The 23,262-nt window shown below is 39.6% G+C and overlaps 1 protein-coding gene across 1 annotated transcript; it reads right to left on the bottom strand.

Annotated features, from left to right (window-relative positions):
* Positions 1–3,324: 3,324 nt before the first annotated feature.
* LOC129247863 (UV radiation resistance-associated gene protein) lies at positions 3,325–19,966 on the bottom strand. The gene is made up of 5 exons (XM_054887221.1): positions 19,433–19,966; positions 18,219–19,376; positions 8,129–8,203; positions 7,635–8,048; positions 3,325–3,732 (listed from the first exon to the last, which is right to left on the bottom strand). The coding sequence occupies exons 1-5, from the start codon at positions 19,762–19,764 to the stop codon at positions 3,618–3,620; spliced, it is 2,094 nt and encodes a 697-aa protein (XP_054743196.1). The 5' UTR covers positions 19,765–19,966; the 3' UTR covers positions 3,325–3,617.
* Between the last annotated feature and the right edge of the window lie 3,296 nt (positions 19,967–23,262).

Raw genomic sequence — 23,262 nt, 5'->3', positions numbered from 1 at the left:
CCCAGGCACGTCAGGAGGCATTTCCTCAACTACGCGGACGAGATCCAAGACAAAACAGACAGAAAGTTACTGGATCGGACAGTGTATAGACAGGCCATAAACGGCATTCATCGGGAGACCCTCACCGCCTTGTTAAGCTCCCGACCCCCGAATGCTGTTATCGGAGTACAACCACCACTAATCGCAAAAGAAGAGCTCCAACTTCCCCGAGAGTCCCGCGCAACCTTGGCACAATTACGTTCTGGATATTGTAGCAGGTTGAAGTCCTACTTATCCAAAATCGACCCCGACATACTAAACATATGTCCAGCATGTGAAGGGACCCCGCACGACAACAACAACACTAACCACCTTTTCACATGCCCCATCAAACCCACTCATCTAACACCCCTCTCTCTCTGGACCCAACCGGTCGAAACAGCTAGTTTCCGATTATTTTCATAAAAAATTTGCACGATTTGCAATCGTTGCTCAAGTGTGTAGCGTTCCATGATGAAATGTATACTAATGAAGTTTACAAATGACAAGCGAAAAATAAAACATATTGCGTCGTTCGCCCTCCCTATCGGAAAAAAGTTGAAGCGCACCTATTGAATAACCCTATATATATATATATATAATTGGCGCGTACACCCTTTTTGGGTGTTTGGCCGAGCTCCTCCTCCTATTTGTGGTATGCGTCTTGATGTTGTTCCACAAATGGAGAGACCTACAGTTTCAAGCCGACTCCGAACGGCACATTTTTTTTTATGAGGAGCTTTTTCATGGCAGAAATACACTTTTGCCATTGCCTGCCGAGGGGCGACCGCTATTAGAAAAATGTTTTTCTTAATTTTGGTGTTTCACCGAGATTCGAACTAACGTTCTGTCTGTGAACGTTCGGCTACGGCGGCCGTATGCATTAATCACCTATAAGTCCACCAAATTAATCTACCCGTTCAAATATGGCAGACAATCAGCTGTCAATACTACTTTGAGAGGTTTTTCTTCATAGAAATTATTTTGGTTGAATATTTCGGTGTTTTTGGTTTCTTTAATTATTATTAACGATATGAAAAAAATACAAGGAGAAAGAATAGCTAATTTAATTGCGCAATTGGCTGCGTATAATAAACATTTGGAGGAAATCCGTAAATGACATTTACAGAGGCTGCAAAAAATTATGGTAGCAGTAGTTATAAGCGTTATTGTAACATGTGTCTCATTATAATTTCATACTTAAGTTACATTTACAGTCGTTTTCAAAAATAGGCCGCTGTACCCCAATGGTTTGGTGCGTGACTACTATTCGGAGTACGTAGGTTCGAATCTCCGTGAAACACTAAAATGCCCGCTCCTCGGCAGGCAGTGGCAAAACTAAGAGTGTATTTCTGCCATGAAAAAGCTCCTCATAAAAAATATCTGCCGTTCACAATCGGCTTAAAACTGTAAGTCCATCCATTTGTGGAACAACATCTAGACGCACGCCACAAATAGGAGGAGGAGCTCAGCCAAACAACCAAAATGGTAGGTAAAAATTTTCAAAAAACTTGTTATGTCGAGGATAACAAGAGGATTGGCAGACCAAAAACAGGGCTTCTGTCGAGAATATTGCTGCTGTAGCGCAGTATTGCTGAAAACCTTCGACATCGATAACTCATCGTTCTCAACAATTAGGCATTCATGAATCGACTGTTGACGGATTTTACCATACGCTCATGGTGGACATTTAAATGAATAAAAATAAAGAAATTTGAAAGAATTTTAAATTTTACAACTTTTATTTTAAAACTGCATCTAGGCACGTATTTTGAATGGCCCTTTACATATGTATGCACCCATATACATATGTGTGTATATATGTCTCCTAAGTGCGCCACAATCACAGAGAATGGTGATTGTTTTAGCTGCTGTGTGTCAAGTGGGCGCAAAAGCATACGTTTTCGACATTTTCTACTATTCCTTTTTGTCCTTTCATAGTAGGTAAATACTTAATTCATATAAATCTCCACATATGGAATCACACAATTCATAAAAAAATAATACAAAATAAGTAGTAAAGCCGCGAAGTTAAAAATTTACTTTGAAACAAGAGTGGGACTTGTTTTTTTTTTCTTGTTTGTTTTTTTAGCTCCATTCGAGCAGTTTTATCGAATCGTGTTATTTTTCTGTGCACCCGGTACGGCACTTGCTTCGCTACAAAAAAAAATATTATTGGAATGCTTCGGAAAGAAAAATGTTTAATCCTCATTTTAGACTTAGTTTCATCGAAAATATGAAATCTGTGTAAAAACAAATTTGATTTTGGACTTCAGCGTACTCTAGTCCACTAAGAAACACACTTTTATCAAACTAAATTTTTCCCCCTATTTTCGCCCACTTTTTATAAGGAGTTATAGTACTGTACGTCGTTTATTCTTTATTTTTACTCTGTATACTTGATATACTTCTTTTTATTCTTTATTTGCATATCTCCCATTTTTCTTACTTCTTAGTTTGCAAAAAAGAGACAAACAACATATTTGAGTGGAAATGGGATGCCAGTACAAGTGAAAAGAACGGCTCTATGAAACAAATATGTTTTTATTTTTTTGTTTATTTTCACCCGGCCGACCACATCCATATGCCCGCTTGCCAAAAGTTTAGTAATTGTGAACCTTAAATAAGTAATATCTTAATCAATGATTCACCCGCGTAGCTCTACGGAATTTCAAACACACATTGCAAATCTTGTTAACGGTTTTTTATTAAATGTTGATATTTAAAATTGTGGGTCTTTTGACACCGACATTTCATACATTTGATGCAGATACTGACTCCACTATATTTTTTTTCCTGATGCCCACCTTATATGATTATAACTAACGGGTTTGAAAAAATTGTATCGCATGCTACCACAAGTATTCTGCCTTGCTCACAACTGTTACTCGTATCTTCTGACACAATAGGCAGACCCATTTCCATGACATGCAATCAACCAAAACGCAAAAAGAGATTTCAAATACCACAAGCAGCAGAAGTTCGCCTGGACCAAACGACAGTACCCTTAATGCGAAGAATCGCTGTAGGGCTTTAATTGTGGTAAAAGTTGATACGTAATTTGTAGAAAAGGCAATGTTTTTCAGCTTCAGCAGATAAATATTACTCTATGTACGAGTATAAGATATCGTCTAACCGAGTGTTGTATGTAAAACACATCCAAGTTATTTGCATGTACATGGGTAGCGCATAATTAACATTGAGGTTTCATTTGTGAATACTTTTGTTAACTTGTTTCATTTATATGTTTTACTGTTTCGAATAAGATTATCCCTAACCACGAATTTTTTTACAAGAATGCAAATCTTACTTTTCGATGTTTTTTGAATATTGATTTATTTGCCCAAAGAAAAAATTTGAATTTTTCCGTAGTCTGTTGAAAATTAAATATTCGCACAGAAGCTTACACACAATGGCGCAAAAGCATACGAAATTTAACTTATTTCCTGCTGAGGAACAATCTCTTCTAAACGATTATAATATTATGATGATTCGTGGCCGATATTCTATTCTCACCAATTGCAGTATAACGGTTATTATGCGCCACCATATGCACATACATACGTATGTAGGTATATACACGTTTATGTAAATGCTTCTCAAATGTCATTAAGCTGCATCGTAATGTTTGAATCAGAGTTGGAATAGCCATGCCTGTGGATGTCTTTAAAGTCCTCTTCAGAGTCTGAGTATGAACCAACGGAACGGCTAGTTCTAAAAGTAAAAAAGAAAAAGTAAACATTTAATTAGTATATTGAATTTTCCGTTGTCTACTGGGAGAGAAAAAGAAAACATACCGAATAAAATAACCAAACTTTACTACAAATTTGTTTATTCGTTCCAATTTTTTAACGATAGCTCATCACAAAATCAAATTCATCATCTTCTTTATTTGCTATCGTAGTAGTTATGCTAGCTATACAAAATTAACACCGCAGAGCGTCGCCACTCATTATAATAATACTTATTTTCGATATGTACGTAGTAAGGCGAATGTCAAAAGTGTACGCTCACCGTTTGCGGATTCGCTTTTTGTGTTGTTAGGACGATTTTTTAGTAGGGAAAATTATTATTTTTATTTATATTAATAGGCTTTTAGTTTATTGGTTCTCAAAAGAATTATGTGCGGAGACATGCAGAGAAAGCAAAAGTAACCTGTTAAGCGATTAGTTTTTCTTAGACAGCTCGATTTACTGTGGTGAATTACTTTGAAGCGAAGATTGTGCAAAACCGGTTTTCAGCCAAATATTGGATCCCCCTCTTGCCAGTTCATCAGCTTTTTCGTTACCTTCTATGTTCCGGTGTCCCGGGACCCAAATTAAGGTTACTTTATGGTTTTCAGTCAAGGTGGTGAGGCTATTCCTACTTTGCTCCATCACTTTAGAGGTTGTTATAGCCGCGTCTAGTGCCCAGATTGCAAGTTGGCTATCCGAAAGAATAGCGATATTGCCCTTAAAAGAGAAATCTGCGAACCTACTACAAGCTTCCCCAAATTGTCAGTACTTCCGCCTGGAAGACACTGCTGATTTTAGGGAGACGCACAGATTTGTGAGGTTGTGGGGTAATGGTGTGGGGATATATGGCAGCTGGTGGCGTGGAAAAATTGCAGTTTATGGATTCAATAATGAATAAGTTTGCTTATTTAGACGTTTTAAAACAAAATTTAAAGCAAGCCGTTAGGATGCTGGGGTTATCAATGGAATACTGCTTTCAACAAGACAATGATCCCAATCATGGGACTCAAATTACAAGCAAAGAGGTATCGAAAGATGTTATGGGAGAGATTATTGTTGAAGAGAGTACCAATTTGGTAAACTGTATGCCCAATAAATTTGAGGAAGTCGCCGAAACAATAATACCGACCGTAAGCAATACGAAAATATTGGGTATCATCTTTGATAGTTTACTCCCCTTCTCAGCGCAACAACAGCACTTACCATTAAGGTATAAAACCACAACAAAGTCTCCAAATCGCTAGCCGATAGCGGCTAGGACACGGACAAAGAAATATTGCAGGCGACATTTAAAGCAATTGACCAACTAAGCTTCAAACCCGTCAGCGTACTGTCATGAGATACCTCCTGATATCTCCCTTACAACAAGCTATTCCTGCTGAGTTTACTACCTCTGCAAGCATTTGCTGGAGGCTGAGCCCCCTCCCACTCGAATCAGGAGGCATACCTTTAACTACACTGACAAGATCGAGGACCCGACACAGCTACTGGACAAGACAGTATATAGACAGGCATTGAACGGCATTCATTTGGAGTATATTACCACCTTCCTATAGTGAATGGCGAGCGCTATCGAGCCATGCGGACTGAAATATTGTTTTCAAACCAACTAAACATCAGCTAAGTTCTCAAGCTGTTAAAACAACATATCGTTCAAATCATTTATATTTGTGGTACTGTGTACCTATACCGAAAATGATAAAGTATAAAGAACTATCTTCAGCTGAAAAATAACTATTTTATATCTTGCGATAAAAAGAACGGGGTACTTTAAAAAATATAACACGTTTGCACATGTATTAAAATACACATGTGAGCCACTGTATATAATATTTTAATTAATTGTTTTTATTTTTTATACACAGATTATATTACTTAGATATAAAAGAAAAAAAAAAGTCTTTGCAAAGTAATGTGCTTTCAGAGATAAAAACATATAGCAACTATTGCCTGCGGAAACTACTTTAAATCTAGTGTTTTCTGAATTGCATACTGACAGACTGAAAAATAAGAGGTGGATAATATGTACGTGATGGGTAAGTAACATTCATAATAATGCTAATAGAGCAGAACAAAATATGCCTAATAAGTGCCGTTACTTTTGTAAACCCTTGCAGACTACAGTCTTTGCAAGTATGTGTATGAGCAAATATGTCTACTCTTGCAATATGTGACTCTGTAACCACACACTCTGGCGAAAATCCTCCACTGAACCCTCCTCGAGGGTGCCAGCCGGTAATAAGTACCACAGTTTTCCTATTTTCAGGAGGTACTTAGCTAAGTTAAGGGTACTATGGGTAGGGTTCGATACTCCTCAATAGTACAGCACTACTCAAAGTACCTTTAACGTGGTCGGGGGTGAAGGGCTGGATTAAGGTGTGATGCGACCCGTGCCGAGAATCTGTCAGGCTTGGGGTCCGCTTGTGAGGGTGGTAGACCCAGCGAAAGCGAGCTGCCAGGATCGCAGAAACGCAGCTAGGCTCCTAAGGAGGGTGCACGAAACTCACCCAAAGGAAGGAGAAATGTCACAAGAGTTGAAAGAGGCGATTGATAGAGCGAAAGCGATCATTCCTGATTTCAACCCCGACTTCAAACCAATACAATCGGCTCCAAAACGACAGCGGTCCTTGGAGGATAATAAGCCAAACGCAAAAAGGCACATAGGAGTCCTGGACGAGAACCACCCGGAAGGTATGATCCCCAAGGCCCAGTGGAAATGGATCGAGGCCGAGCTAACGAAAGTGGCACTGAAGGTTATTCTGGAGAACCCCGGCCCCCCGCCTGCGTGCGAAGACTTAGGCTGGCACCAAGGCCAGATAAAAATTATAGCATGCGACGATGAGAGATCGGTTCAACTGTATAAAGAGGCCATCTCCAAAGTCGGCGAAGTGTACCCAAATGCCAAGCTAGTGGTCGTGGACAGGAAGGATATTCCGTCCAGGCCGCGAGCAAGGGTTTGGTTACCTTCAACCGTCGAAGACCCGGAAGAGATTATGAAGCTCATTCGGGTCTGCAATCCGGACATCCCAACGCAGGAATGGAGGTATGTCAAAACTCTCACCAACAATAATAGCGCGGAAGAATCGAAAGAGCAGAAGCGCGCCACCATGCAGGCTCTCCTGCTCCCCACAGAGAACTCAATCGAACCATTAGCGAAATGCGATGGGCAACTGAGATACGGTTTTGTAAAGGTGAAGCTTCACATTTACATAAGAAAAATGATAGGTGTTTTAACTGGTCATTGTTTAATAGGCAGCCACGCTAGAAGGTTAGGACTCCCTTACTTCGATTTCTGTAGAAGCTGTCTTAATACAGAAGAAGAGGAAACAGTCAGACACCTTTTATGTGAGTGTGAAAGCCTAGCTATGAGAAGGGTGCGCACTCTCGATACAGCATTTCTAACCAATGTAGCGGGCATAGCCCATCTAAAACTAACGAAGCTCTGCTCGTTTATTAAAGCAACCGGATGGTTTAAAAAGGAACACGTAGAGTAAGGATAAGCTCCAGTGGTATCACAATGGACCTGCCGAAGGTCTAAGTGTGTCTTACGACAACCACCCTACCTACCTACCTACCACACAAAAATGTATTATTTTCTCCATGAGGGTGCATCGCCTAGTTCGGGAGATTTGTGACATATATTTGCATTTCAATCCTGAAAAACTTGGTCAAAAAAGGAATAAATAATGGCATAATGTCATGGGTCCAAATCTAGAAACAAAGATGCTAATCTTTGCAATTTAGAGACTAACAGCTACTACCTGTTCATTTGCCTTGGGAAGAAAATACGTTGATTTTGCTTTTGAATCGGAATACAGATCAGGCCTGATTGACATTAGCTAGTTTATAAATCAGTATAATAAAAAAGGTTTGCATACTAACCGTTGCTTACAAATACATCCGGCTTCAATTGAAAATGGCATACCATTCGGCAGCTGCAACAGGGAATTCTCTGGCATAGCAGTCGCCAAAGGAACTGGCATGTGATGTATATCAACCGATGAGAGTGATCTCGACATCAAATTATTGTCTATATTTACACACCCGTTACCAGCATTTTTATAACTGTTGTACTTCAGTTCAAAGGGTTTGTTATGCTCGTTTTGTTTGTTTTCATCAGAACTTTGAATTTCAGATAAATAAGTAAATATATGATGGATATTCTCTAGTGTTGAACGCATATCACAGCGCAGTCCCGTTATATCGTAGCAAAGCTGAGCAATATTTTGATTAAGAAGAAATATTGCATACTTTACCGACTTAGATGGTATACTAGAACGACTGTAAAGTGGAAACCTGAAAATAAAAAAGAAGGAAAATTAAATATTAAAAATGACACTACAAAGTATTAATATACTGCATACAGATATACTTACTCCGAACAAGTATACGGAATCTCCTTTACGATATCAATTATACGGGAACGTGAACCCTGATGAAAAATTGCATTTCTACAATATATAAAATAAACGAATATATATAAATATAACAATAAATATGGAATGAAAGGAACAAAGTAATGTTATCTTAAAATGAAATCCCATATAAAAATACATACATACATGTGTATGCAAAAACGTATGCACAATACATACATATAAACTGTTCGGGTGTCTTTGGAACTGTAGCAGTACAAACTACAAAACAATTTGTTTTAAATTAAATGCATGGCTTCAAACTTCTTTGACTCCAGGTGAAATATTTTTTATGATACAGAAAACTATCTTAAGTGTAAAATCAATATTTATTTATTTAATACCATTTGCAACACAAGAGAGCGAAGAAGTAATTTACTCGACAAATTGTTTTAATTCCAGTCTTGTGATTAAAGGCCCTCGAAAAAAAGGTCTACGATAACTGTCTCACTTGAGATGAATTTGACAGGTCTTCCGATGACTGAATGGTAATGGAAACGTATTTAGTTGACCTCGCGAGTTTTTATAGTAAAATCCAATTTTTACGCGTTACAATACAAGCGTTTTGAGAAGTCAAATTCATTCAAATTCAATATTGGTACCCAAAGAAATCGGTTTAAGAAAACTTTAATATGGACATATTTTTGAATAGGTTTGTTCCCTACCTAAATAATTGAAGTATTACAATATGGGTTTTAAACAAATGATATTTAACCTTAGATGATTGCCATTGGTCGAATCGACGAACACCTTTGTTTTCCTTCCATTTTATCTCCTCTTTATCATCTTGCGGGTCGCTGAAGGGAAATAACTCATGGTCATGCCAGTCCAGGAAGAATGGAGTAAGGGACTTTTACTAAACAACTTCGACACTATTGTCTACACAGATGGTTCAAAAATGGATTGTAGCGGTGGAGCTGGTATATATTCGCATAGACTTAGAATTGAAAAAGCTGTGCGTCTCCCCAATACTTGCAGAGCCTTCCAGGCAGAAATACTGGCAAATAGGGGAAGATTGTAGGCTAATAAATTTGCCGTTACTGTGGAACCTAGTCTTAAACGAATTGCTTATTAACATGAGCAAGAAAAGATGTTGTTGTTGTTGTAGCAGCATAAACATTCCCCATACTTACATACGGGAAATGCTGTTGGAGTGACAGTCCTTGGCCGGATATAAATCCGGGTCGTTTCGGTAACGTAGAACCGAATGTCTTGGAAACAGCAAGAAAAAGATCAACATTGCTTATGCGGACGAAGTTTCGGTCTAAGAGTTTACCCAGCCAAGGTCGAACTAGTTTTGGTCACTAGAATATATAAGATACCGAGTTTTCAGTTACCGTCCATAGATGGAGTAACACTAACCAAATCGAACGAAACCAAGTATCTTGGTATAATTCTGAACTCAAAGCTTTCTTGGAAAAGGAATACCGAGGAAAGGTTGAAGAAAGCTTGTAACGGCCTCTTTATCTGTAAGCATTTGGTAAAAATGGGGCCTGAAACCGTATATAAACCAGAGCGTATAATAAGATCATCAGACCCATTTTGAGAAGCGGTGCAGACACAATCCCGCTTCAGGCGGAGCTGGAAGTGATCCCACATATTCCACCCATTGATATATATGTTAAAGGGATAGCGGTCAATTCTGCTTCCAGGATTAAAGCAGCAAGCGTGCTAGAAGAAAACACGCACGATCATGCATCAGTTCTACTATCTGTGCAACACTTGCAAGACACATCAAAAACAGACTATCTGGTTCCCAAGAGAAATCTTAACAAAGACTATACCATAAAATACGAATACCCGACTGAAAGGATTGACAGGCCAGAGTGAAATCAGATGATAGTGCCCACCATATTTATACTGACGGTTCAAAGATGGACAATGACACTGGACCGTTTAGTTTACTCGGAACAATTATCCTTAAATTGGTTCTTTAGACTCCCAAACGGGTGTAGCGTGTTCCAAGGTCAGATCTATACTATAGACAAGGCAGCAAAAACCTTACTATTTTGGTTGATAGTCAAGCAGCGATCAAGGCACTGGCCTAAGCGTGCGTCAACTCAAGATGTGTTAAATAATGCAGGAGGGCCCTCTTGCTTATCCTACAACACAACACCACACTTTTTTGGGTCCCCGGCCGGTGGAGGGAAATAAGAGAGCGGGTGAGTGTGCAAGTAAATGCTTTGAGTTTGACCTTCAGCAAATGGTAGAGGACATAGGCATTCCTCTAAACGAACTGTATACTGCGATTAACTTGAGGGTAATCGTGGGATCCAATAGAAAGTGGTCTCTGACTACTAACTACAGGGTCTCCAAGGAGCTCTGGCCAAAACTAAATCTTCAATAGAAAAAATGTCTGCTTGGATTCAACAGATCAACTCCCAGCGTCCTCACAGGTGTTATACCGGTTGCTGCACTATTGGTAGAATGGGTATACCTCACAATAACTTCTGTGAAGGTGAAGAAGAAATTGAGTCGGTACAACACCTCCTCGGTACATGTCCTGCACTCCAAAGAAGTCGTTCCAAATACAATATATTAACAATTATTTCTTTGAAGACCGGGGAAATTTGCAAAATATCTCACTGGAGGGACTAGTTGCCCTCTTAGAAATATCTAAGTGGCTTAAGCAACTTAGTTAGGGGTCTTCGACAAGAAACCTGGCTAACCTAACCTAATTATTATTTTTTAAGCTGTTCAGTTCGTAGTTCATTTGGTTTTTTACGTGGCAGTTCTGTTTGGAAAGTACATATGCAAGTGAATGTTTTGTGATCTTCTGACGCACACGCTGGACGCGATTGCGTATCAGCTATGGAATTACTTTTACCTGGGGTGTAATCAATTTTCAAAGTTGTACTGCTCTATAGCAAGATTTTCTCGTTCTTTTGTTGAATAATTACATTCAGCCGATGTTAATAAACGGCTTTCGTATTCAATAAGATTCTCCTTTACTTTCTCCCACTGGAGTAAAACAGTTCCTAGTGCGTAAGCGCACTCAGTTTTAATTGTGAAAGGTATATTATCTTCTTTTCGTAAGATCTGTAAGTGAGTTTACAGTTTCAGCAAAATGATGTATGGAATGGCGATACCAAGAACAAGTTTGGATAAACCAAATAAGTTCCTTGATATTACGAGGTTCTTTTAGTAAAGTTATAGCATTTGTTTTATCAGGATTGACTTTAATTCCATACGTTGTAAGAAAATGACCAAGATGGACCCATCAATAAAAAAATTTTGAAAAAAAAGGAACGGAAAGAAGCGATAAAATAACTTAAAACCAAGAAAGCCCCCGGATATAATCTCATCATCAAGTACTTAAGCAACTCCCAGAAGAAGGAATATCTTTCGTGACGCATATATACAATCCCCCTACATTAACTTGAACTACAAAAAGGACTTGATGAAATAACTTAATGGCTCAAAGACTGGAAAATAAAATCAAATGAGACAAAATCTGTTCAAGTCACCTTTAAACTCAAGCGAAATACTTAAAAACACAATCATACTCATATTTTTACTAAACGCAAGGCACTAGGAATCAAACTCCAAAGTTTTTATTGGCTGTTAAGTCGCAATTCCCATGTTTCCCTCGAAAATAAGCTCTCTCTGTACTCAGTTGACCTAAAACCAGTATGGACATATGGTATTTAACCCTGGGGCACCGCAGCTAACTCAAGCATCGAAATATCGAGGAGGAAATCAACAATAGATCTCATATGCTAAACATTGAGGACTGATTTCACCACTGGGTGCTTTCCATGCATGCCTCGTAGAGTATCTTAGTTTTAAGTATATAAAAAAAGAATCCTTAAGATGATCTGTGAAAGTGGTCGAACAGATAATTATGTATATCATGTAAGTACGCTAGAAGTTTTTGGCACTGCGGTTTTGAAGCGGTCTATTACACATGGGAACGTGGCAGGTACATTTCGAAGACCGAAAGGTATTCTTTTAATTATGCACTTTCCAGAAAAAATATCCGTACACAAAGAAATGAAAGCAACATATTAAGAAATTCACTGTAAAAAAACTAAAACATTTTAAAGTTTTGTGAGAAATGTTTAGTCAGTAATTTTTCTACAATTTATACACATTTTTCCCTAAGTAAATCTTTGATTCGGCCGTAGCCGAATGGGTTGGTGCGTGATTACCATTCGGAATTCACAGAGAGAACGTCGGTTCGAATCTCGGTGAAACACCAAAATAAAGAAAAATATTTTTCTAATAGCGGTCGCCCCTCGGCAGGCAATGGCAAACCTCGAGTGTATTTCTGCCATGAAAAAGCTCCTCATAAAATATCTGCCGTTCGGAGTCGGCTTGAAACTGTAGGTCCCTCCATTTGTAGAACAACATCAAGACGCACACCCAGGGCCGTAGAGAGCATATCCGGGCCCCGGGGGAAAATTGCAATGCCGGCCCTTTCCAATTATGTCTAATTCATATAAATACGTATAATCTCGAGTCCGGGCCCCTCTGAAAACTCCGGGCCCCGGGAGAAAAAGTACCCGATTCCCCTCCTCTCGTCGGGGCCTGCGCACACCACAAATGGGAGGAGGAGCTCGACCAAATACCCAAAAAGGGTGTACGCGCCAACAAACATTATTTCCGAAGCATAACACACCATTACCATGGATTCTTTTCATTCGCAGCCAAGGCGCTAATACGTCTAATCGTCGAAATTTATCAGATGCAAGTCTCGCAAAATTAGTCATTCTCAAAAGCCTGATAACCTATTATGGAAACAGTTTTTAGTTCTAATATTAAAATTTATTTAATACTTAATTCCGTTTTTGTGTAATCAATATAGAATGTCGTTATAAAGTCCTTTAAAAGTGCCACCTAGAGGTCAGTAGTGAATAATTCCTAGACGGTACCTTTTTTTGTCATCTTTGACATTCGTCCGTATAATAAAGGGTTTTCCAATAAGATGTGTTATTTTGATAAAAGATTAATGGTTTCATTGCCTGTGTGGCACGTAGCGCCGTCTTGTTGAAAATAAACGTTGTCCAGATCAATACCATCCGATTCCGGCCATAAAAAATCGTTAATCATCTCTCGATAGCGCAATCCATTCACCGTAACTGTTGCTTCAGCTTCATTTTCGAAAAAGTAAGGTCCAATGACTCCGCCGGACCATAATCCGCACCAAACAGTCACACGTTGAAGATAGAGAGGCTTTTCAACCATAACTCTTGGATTTTCTGAGCCCCAGATCCGACAATTTTGCTTGTTGACGGAGCTATCGAGGTGGAAATGAGCCTCATCACTCAAGATGATTTTTCGATAGAATTCCGATGCATTTTCATGTATTTCAACGACCCAATCAGCAAAGACACGACGTTGTTGATGATCGACCGGCTTGAGTTCTTGTGTTAATTGGACTTTATAAGCCTTAAGACCCAAATTTTTATGCAAAATACGGTGTGATGGCGTTTTTCGCATGAATATTCCAAAGAACAACGAGGAATGGACAATCCTGGATTTTCTTGTGGTTGTTGTAGCAGTAATAGAAGCCCATCAGTGTAGAGTATATCACCGGTCATCTTCGTCTGGCTCATCTAAAGGCAGGCCCCCGGCTGCTTCATCTGGGAAATTGGGACGGATCTCCTTGAGCCTTCCAGCAGATTTGAAGCGAGCCGCAGCAGCTGTGAGCACCTTGCGGAATGCTCGTTCGCCTGCGCGTACATCAGTGGGGATGGGAGGAGCGGCGAAAGTGTCCTCGGAGAATTCCGCGAAGCCGGCCCAATTAGCTTTGTTAAAATGATAGGATCGGTGATTCGGGGAAACGAAGGCGGCAGGTCTCTCAATCGAGATGATAATGGGCAAGTGGTCTGATGCAAGCGATAGCATAGGTCGCCAGGTTATGCTATTTATCAGACCAGCGCTAGCAATTGTTATGTCAGGCGAGCTGCTACAATTGCCCACTACCCCGGTGGGGGCTTCGTCGTTCACAGTGCTGAATGTCGAATCATCTATTTGCTCTGTCAGTAGTTGTCCCCTACGATCGTTTGAATGCAAAAGATCGTGATGCGCATTGAAGTCACCTACTACCAATCGCTTTTCACCTCTGATGAGCGCACCTATATCAGGGTGATATCCTGCCGGGCAGCAGGTGACAGCGGGTATATAAACATTAAAAATTTCGAGCTCGGAATCGCCTGTCCGGACAGCTATGCCTTGACATTCTAAGGTGCTGTCCCTGCGGTCGATCCCTTCATCAATGAGACGATACTGCACTGTGTAGTGGACTATAAACGCTAGGCCACCACCATTGTCTCGCTCCGCGATCATGACTGTGCACCTTAAAGCCATCCCTGATGATCAGAGAGGACCTAGCGTGCAGCTTGGTTCCTTGGACCGCAGCTATTGGGATACTATGTCGGCTCATAAAGTCAACTATCTCGTCGACCTTACTCGTGAGTCCGTTGCAGTTGTATTGTAGAAGCTCAAAGCTTCTAGGTAAGGCTTTTGCAACACGGGGTGTGAGAGACGCGTAGGATTACCTACGTTGGGCCTACTGTGCATTCCGCTGTTGTTGTTGCGGCCTGGTGGGCGGCCGCGCCACGTGGAGCGGTTGCGGTGCACAGGCCAGAGCACCTCCGAAAGTGGCACCAGCCATTGGAAGAATTACACTTGACTGTTGTCAAGTTCGGAGGGACCCTGGTCTGACACACGGAGCAGACGGTGCGGGAGACTAAGAGCTGCTGGTTTGTCCCCGCACTGGGATAGGAGCAGGAGGGTTGTGGGTCGTTGGGGGAGTTGTGTTGCGCCTGAGGGCTCCTTACCTTTGAGGTATTGTTGGTGGCGGCAGTTTGACGTGCCGAAACTGAAGACGGTATGGGCGCAGAAGCAGCCTGATGGCGGGAGCAACACGTGGCCACATACCTTGTGGACCACTCCCTATGAGTCTTAAGGCCTGAACAGATCTTAAGATGGCACCACCCGTTGCACTTATTGCACCTAACCGAGGTGGATTTCGGGTGGAGCCGTTTATGGCAGATGCAGCAGTAATATACCTCTGGTCCAGGGTTCGACGCCAGCCCCTTCGTTTCCACAACAGTCGGTTCTACGTTACCGAAACGACCCGGATTTATATCCGGCCAAGCACTGTCACTCCAGCAGCATTCACCGTATGTAAGTATGGGGATTGTTTATGCTGCTACAACAACAACAACAACAACAACAAAAACAGAAGTATTCGGAGCAAACGCGCTGCAAGGGATTGGTTCTGTGATGAAAGATTGGGGTGGGATACGGTACACTAGACAGGGCTAGTTTACTGGGGCGGTAGCCCTTGGTCGAGAAAAACCCGAGTCATTCCGGTAGCGTAGAACCGGCTGCCATGGGAATGCCTGGGAAGTTGGTCTTTTAGGCAGACGTCCCGCAAAAAAGCCACTCCCCCCACAAAAAATCACTAAAATACACACGAACGCACAGAAATTGGTCTGCAGAACAATGGAGTGGTGTAATCTTATTCGATGAAATTAATTTAATTTAGATTGTGCCTATAATCTCTCATATCATAGATGCCTCGCAATCAAAACAAGAGGTCCAGGGCATGTATCAGGTCAGTCCATAAGTTCGTGCGTATTTGACCCATAATTTCACTGTTATACGATTTTTGCATACACAAAATTATTCGCGGAATATAACGGAACTGTTTATATTTTCTTTGATATATTGTGCATCCAACATGAGATTTTCATCCCGGATAGAAGCACGTGTTGTTAAAAAATAAAATGGAATCTTCGAACGCTTATAAGAGGTATATTTTGTATTTTTTTATAAGTGGTAAAAATGCAACAACTGCTGCTGCAGAAATAAACACTGTTCACGGAGAGGATACCGTGAGTGCAAGGACTGCGCAAAAGTGGTTTTCAAAATTCCGAAGTGGTAACTGCCTCGAACTCGTGGAAACTGAGCCAAATTTGACAGTCGATATGATAGCTCAGAGGTTAAATTCATCGCATGGAACAGTTCACAGGCACCTGGTTCAGTTGGGAAAGGTTTCAAAGCTGGGGAAATGGGTACCGCATAGACTTTCCGTCGTCAACCTTCAGCAGAGAGTGAATGTATGTTGTCAGCTGCTGCAACGGCTTGAACATAAAAGTTTTTTGAACCGTATCGTTACTGGTGAACCGAGCCCTAGATATGGCCTTCACCCCAAGAAGATTCTCCTGTCTATTTGGTGGGATATGGTCGGTATTGTTTATTATGAACTTCTGGAACCAAACCAGACGATAACTGCTGATTATTATTCCCATCAGCTATCAAACCTGAATGAGGCATTTAAAAAAAATCGACCGTCTTTAGTGAATAGACGCAAAGTTTTGTTTCACCACGACAACGGAAGACCTCATACCGCAAGGCAAACATTAGGAAAGCTGAACGAGCTCGTAACGTAAACGTAATTTATGCGATATTTATAAACATATTCTATGTTGCGTCCGATGGCGACTTTAGGAAAGTCGCTCGATACATTGTCAAATCCACACCAACTAGGCTTTTTTTTTTTGCCTAAATCAGATTTGATTAAGATTCTTAATTTGTACTGTAGATTTAATATAAATAAATACATAAACAATATTGTAAATAAAACCATCGGCATGTGCCAAACAACATTTTAATAAAGACCCTATATTTGGGTAATTAATTACACAGGTCAACAACGTTTTGTTCTAGGAATGTGTAGGGTCATTTTGGAAGTAATTTTTTGCGTAGAGTCCGAATCCGGGGTTTAAATTGCTCTATCACGTCAGGATTTTGAGATATCCTAACTTAAAAGTGCAAAAAACACTTTTTTTGCCCATTTTTGAGGTTATGTAGCTACGCAGATTTTGCTCTTCATAAAAAAGTAAACATAGTATTTTAAAGTATAAGTCTTCCTCTTTTAAATGCCGTTGAGTTTGCTTAAATATCTTTATTTTTCACTGAGATATCGCATTTTGAAGTTTCCATGTTTGTGAATTTTTCGATATTCGAAAATCCATTGAGATAACATGAGACGTGATACGGTCGATTACATAGTCGCAAACATGGAGACTTCAAAATGCGATATCTCAGTGAAAAATTAAGATATTTGAGCAAACTCAACGGCATTTAAAAGAGGAAGACTTATAATTTAAAATACGACGTCTACTTTTTTATGAAGAGCAAAATATTCGTAGCTACATAAGCTCAAAAATGGGCAAAAACAGCGTTTTTTGCACTTTTAGGTTAGGATATCTCAAAGTCCTGACGTGATAGAGCAATTTAAACCCCGGATTCGGATTCTACGCAAAAAATTACTTCGGAAATGACACTACACTTTTATAGAACATTCCGAACCCATTTTTTTGCAGACCTGTGTTATTTGGAGTGACGATTGGAAGTTGTTTTTTGGGAAAACCCTACGGGAGACGGCCATCACTACAGGAAACTACGCTAGTCTCAAGATAGATAGATAGAGGGTGTGAGGTTATTTTACATCCTCATCAGTTTTTGGTTCGATTATGCCTATAGAGATTTCGCGGGGACTCAGAAAGAAAGCAGTAGCTGCAAAAATACTGGCAAATAAGACTTATTTATGGCGGATCAACCAGGTGGAGAGGTTCAAGATCAATGCCAGGATCCGAAGCACTCCTTGATGAACAATGTATGGAATTTATACCGCATAAGGGGCTTCTAATAAAGTATTAGTAGCGCAAGGAATATATTTAATCAAAATATAAATAATTTAGTTGTAAAATGGCTTCTTTTTCCAGATGACTTAATTATATGAGCACAGAATCTATGACGGAATACATTGTTTTTATCTTAAAAGTTAATTTATCAACTTAAATGTGTTATATACCAAACTTAAAGTGTTGGGCTATATATGAGTATAAGTGTGAATTCCAAGACGACTCCGCACCATGCCATCGTGCCAAATTTGTGAGTTAACAAAAACATAAATTATTTATGGTATTTTTTAAATTTACAATTAAAAATGACAATATAAATCCTATATATTTTTTACAGGTACAATATCTATTGCGAAATAAAAATCTTCATATATGTACATATTATTTACCTTAGAGGCCGGTTGATAATAAGAGCAATCATCTGTACTAAATGGGCGATATAACCGAGTGAAACACTCAAAGTTATTGGTAAAATATTGTTAGCACTGATTGTAGCATTTCCATTTTTTGTACCATTAACAAATGTATCCATAGTCGGAAATGGAACGTTGTTTATTGTATTAAGACCACTTGAATTTTTCTCGATCGGATAGATTTCACGCAGTCCCACACAGAGTGCAGACATTCTCCGTTCCATATCTCGCATTATTTCCCGCCTTTTTTGTACAAGAAAAGATTCTGCCTGATATTGTTCACTCAACATTTTTTTTTCGGCATGCAGTTGTTGGCGTTTAGATCGAAGCCAACATTGACGCTGTTGACGACTTTCGATTAAAGAAGTCAACAGATTTCTTTGTTGAGCAATGCGTGAGGAATGTGTATTACACTCGGATTGAAGTAGCTGATGCTTTAAACGCAATGTCTCTAATTGCTTTCGTAATTTTTGTGCACGCAAAAGTGAATGAGGATTACTTTGATGTTGTTCTGAAAATAATTCACTTAATACGCGACCCATGGTAATTCTTTGTTGATGACGACTGAATGAGCTGCTTAATGATGTAGTTTGTGGATTGCAGAGTTGCTCCTTTGTTATGCAATATAAGCTTCGTTGTTGTATTTCTATCGCAAGATCCTCGGTATCTTTTCTCCTTTGCAATTGTGTTCGTTGTACTCTTTGCAGTTTTAGCAGTTGTTGCAAATTATAACTTTTACGTACATCAAAGCTTTTAAAGTACAACTGCATGTATCGTACGCTCATCGCATTTCGGCTTTCCGGAATATGAATGTAGCTAGATATGCTTCGAGATGGTAATATACATTCAGTTTCCTCTTGAAAAGCATTTATTTCTGAAAATTCGAAATAATCATTGTGGGTTTTGATTAATTTATCTTTCAAAGAAATGTCCCGAACAACATGCTCTGCCGATGTAAACCATTCTCCGTTTATGTGGAAGAAAAGTGAGTTGTCCAAGCATCTAATATCTCTCTTTTCACTTAATGGGATTAGACCAGAAAAATAAATGCCCCAAGTAAAAAGCAATTTATCTTGATAACTGATGTGTTTATAACAGTTTATGTGGACATTGGATAGTTCGTGAGTCAAGGCACTGGGGAAGTAGAATAATTCTTAGTAGTCTGCAAAAAATAATTTCAAGCTGCATACCTTAAGCGCTCCAATTCTGAGGCCTTGGTAGTATGCTCCGTAGACGCTAGGCCAGTTATAAGCTTTGCCCATACTTTGACACATACGCTTCGGTCATTTGATTTGAATAAGTTCGAACAGACTATCTCTGTCCATTTTTGTTCTTGCCGATGGGGCAAATATTCACTTACATAAAACGCATCCGCATCTTTACTTTTGTGGAGTGTATAATATATAAGTGCACCAGCTTCATCGCATTTAATATTGATACCTTCTATTCTGAGAAGATTTCGCAAACGAAGTTGTTGTGTAGACAAAGGAAGCCAAGAGCCGCACCGTGGCCGAAGTCTCATTTTATGTTCATACACTGTTTTCTATTTAATATTGCAAAATTACTATGTATGCATAACTTCATGGGTATTTATTTCCAGTGTATCTTGTAAAAAACAAATATAGCACCCAAATAAATGCTAGTTGTTTTGGAATTTTTTTTCAAACAAGGCAAACAATGTCAATTAAGCAGAATCAAAATTAAAAGCTACAAAACATAAAGGCCCGACTACATACACCTTTAGATTCGCTATAAAGCGCTGGCCCAATGCAGGCTGGCTTTGTTTGCTGTATTCGCTTTGTTCAGCGTTGAAAACTTATACGGCCAAACGGGCGCTTTGAAACTGTCATAACAATCAGATGATTAATAAAAGGAAACAGAGATGATAGCCATATTCAATAATACAAAATACATTTTTGGATCATTATGCTATCTTGAAGCTGTTGCGAAATATTCTTTTAATAATAAAAATGTACATGTTAAGACCCCAATCACACCAATATCGAAAGTTTTGAGTTCTCGAATTACATATACATACATCGACAAAAACACGGGCTCTTTCAACTTTGCGCCGGCTTGCAAGAGGAACACTGATATATAGATCTATGCTTTTTAATGGTATTTCTTAAATTTTCTTCAAACATTTTTAAGAGCCAGATAGCAATCTCTCTAATCTGCCAAAAGTTCACAAATGAGCCTAAACCAATTCCAATTAAATGAATGACAGGGGTTTTTTTCTTTAACCGTTGTGGTAGCGCCCTACCCTCTGGTGGCCTTCTGAAACCAGGCTGGGCCGGTTTCTCTTCATCACCTCTCGCCGCGGGACAACCGTCAAGCATTACTTCGCGGGGAGGGAAGGCGCTTAGTCGCCGTTGCTGTGTCGCAGTCTTTCCAGACGCCTCATCTCTTTCATAGTCTCGGCCACTAAGTCGCATGCCTTCCACTGTTCCTTCGAGCGCAGCATGTGCTGTACGAATGTTTGCGGCGAAAGAGGAACGGAGAAGCGAGAATGTGAAGAATCTATGTACGTCCTCTAGAATGTTTCCATCGCAGTAGTCGCAGGATTATCGTCGTGGTTAAACCTGTATAGATATGCTTTGAAGCATCCATGTCCACTCAAAAACTGGGTCAGGTAGAAGTCCACTTCTCCACCACACTGACCTCTTTAACCAAAGCTTTAGGTTGGAAATGCATCTTTGCGTTCAACGCCCTTTGGCCGAGTTGTCCCACTTAGTTTGCCACTCGTCGATGAAATTATCTCGTAACGCGGCCCGAGTAGACGGACATATAGGTCACTTTGCTCTCGCTCTTTGGGCAGTTTCCATTGCTAATTAGCCTAGCGGGTACATGCCAGATATTACTAACGCTGCATCGTCGGGCACCGTTTTAAATGCGCTACATACGCGTAGTGCGCACAACCGGTAGGTGGACTGTAGACCTCGGAAGTATTATACATGATCCGTTTTATTCACCCAGATTGGAGCACCATACAAAATTTGGCTTTTCACGACATTAACCAGCAGCTAACGGCGATTTTGTTTTGGTCCTCGTGTCTTTAACATCACCCTCGACAGCGCCGTCGTGGTGGTGGATGCTTTTTTGTTGGCGTACTCAAAGAGTGCTTTGAAAGACAATCTTTTGTCTATCATTGAGTACCGCTACATCAACTGGAGGTCTTGAGCTGATTCGCAATGATTTAGGTTGAGTTGAATAACTCTCATTATTTTCTAAGATTTTGTAAGGCTTCAAGATAAATAGGGCATTATTTTTAATGCATAATATGCATTTTTGGGAATTGGTGAACTTTTTAGAAAGATGACCTTTTTCACCGCACTTAAAACAAGCGTCTTTGAAATCGTCATTGCTCGTACAATATCTGGAAGTGTGGCCCAATCCAAGGCATTTGAAGCAGCGTTGCGATTGGATTTTTTTACGTATGCCACAAACAACCCAACCTATACATATTTTCCCGATGCTAATTAGTTTCATCGCCCAGTCCGTACGTAGTGTCACAGAAGCTGTTTGGGTGCCACCGTATGCTTTACGCAAGGATCGAATGTTTGACGGCTCTAGGTTAACATTAGCGATGAGGTCATGAACGGCTTGATAGAGTTGTCATGAATTGTAACCTCATCCAACTGTATGATATCTGTGAGTTTTTTCACCTCTGCTTTTCCACCTAATACTTGTCCCTAATACTATGGCAGATTACCTGCAAAATTGACAATCAGCTGTCAATATTTTGGTTGAATATTTCGGTGTTTTTGGTTTCTGTAATTAATATTAACGATATGAAGAAAATAAAATGAGAAGGAATAGCTAATATGATTGCGCAATTGGCTGCTAATAATAAGCGGTTGGAGTAAATCCGTATGCGACGTTTACTGAGGTTGCAAAAAATTATGGTAGCAATGCGCATGGGATATTTTATATTACAATTTATAATAAGTAATAAGAGGACAAAATGTTTATGGACACACGCTTTTTTTATAAAATGAATCCATAATTAATAATATTTAACAATTTTTTTTTAGAATTATGTTTACAGACCTGTTTTCTTTGCCGGCATCAATTTCATTTAGTTTTTATTTTGATGTTTCTCCTTACATTTGTAATAATAATTATCGATAACATAGAAAGTACAGGGTTGTATGTCAAAAAGTATTGTTATTATCTAGGATTATTTTATAATCTCAGATTTTGGGAGAGAAGATTTGTATGGAAAATCGCGCTTTTTAATTACGGATTTTGAGTTAAGCGCGACAAAGTAGATCATCCCTTATATGTGAACGTATTGAAAGTCAAGGCTTAAAAGATTATCAATTACATATATATTGCTGCCGCGACAGGCTCATGTATTTGCTGTCCAGCAGCTTATATGTGTGCGTGTCGGGTGCATGACTCTAATATCTGAAATTTTTGATTTTCATCTTGCAAAAGCCGACAACAAGTATGTGTGACACGAAGCAACTACGTGTATCACCGACACGCACACATATAAGCTGCTGGACAGCAAATGCATGAGCGTGTTCCTAAGCATATGATTCGAGTGAAGATATAACATTAGTTGGGGTTAGACCATGCTTGCAGCAGTTAGTAGACTAAGCAAAATTCGGAAAATTAAAATCCCCAAAAAAATATATAGTTATGATCAACCATGTTTCGGTCAAGGGAAACTATGTTGTTCGTATGGGATTTGTACAGATCATAATTGCTATTAGGCTTGTATGTACTATTATTAGGCTTAGGGATGTAAGATACAAGTAAATATATATAAAGTGCTATAACGAAATATTCCCTTTACACAAACACACAATTGATCCAGGATGGGGTTCTCATTTAAGGGCAAGACATGGAAAGCTTCTAGCTTACGTTGTACTGCAATAAGAATTCCATACCATACTCCAAAGCAGGGATAAGCTTAATCAAAAGCCCCTCCCAGGCATTGCTGATCTTAGCAAAGGACTTCTCCAGAAATCACTTATCACTCATCGAATTAAGTAAATCGCCAAACAAAATT

The sequence above is a fragment of the Anastrepha obliqua genome, chromosome 5 (genome assembly GCF_027943255.1).
Source record: "Anastrepha obliqua isolate idAnaObli1 chromosome 5, idAnaObli1_1.0, whole genome shotgun sequence".
NCBI classification, from domain to species: domain Eukaryota; kingdom Metazoa; phylum Arthropoda; class Insecta; order Diptera; family Tephritidae; genus Anastrepha; species Anastrepha obliqua.
The sequence above is the reverse complement of the archived record's forward strand: the minus strand, read 5'-3'. Positions and strand labels throughout refer to the sequence as shown.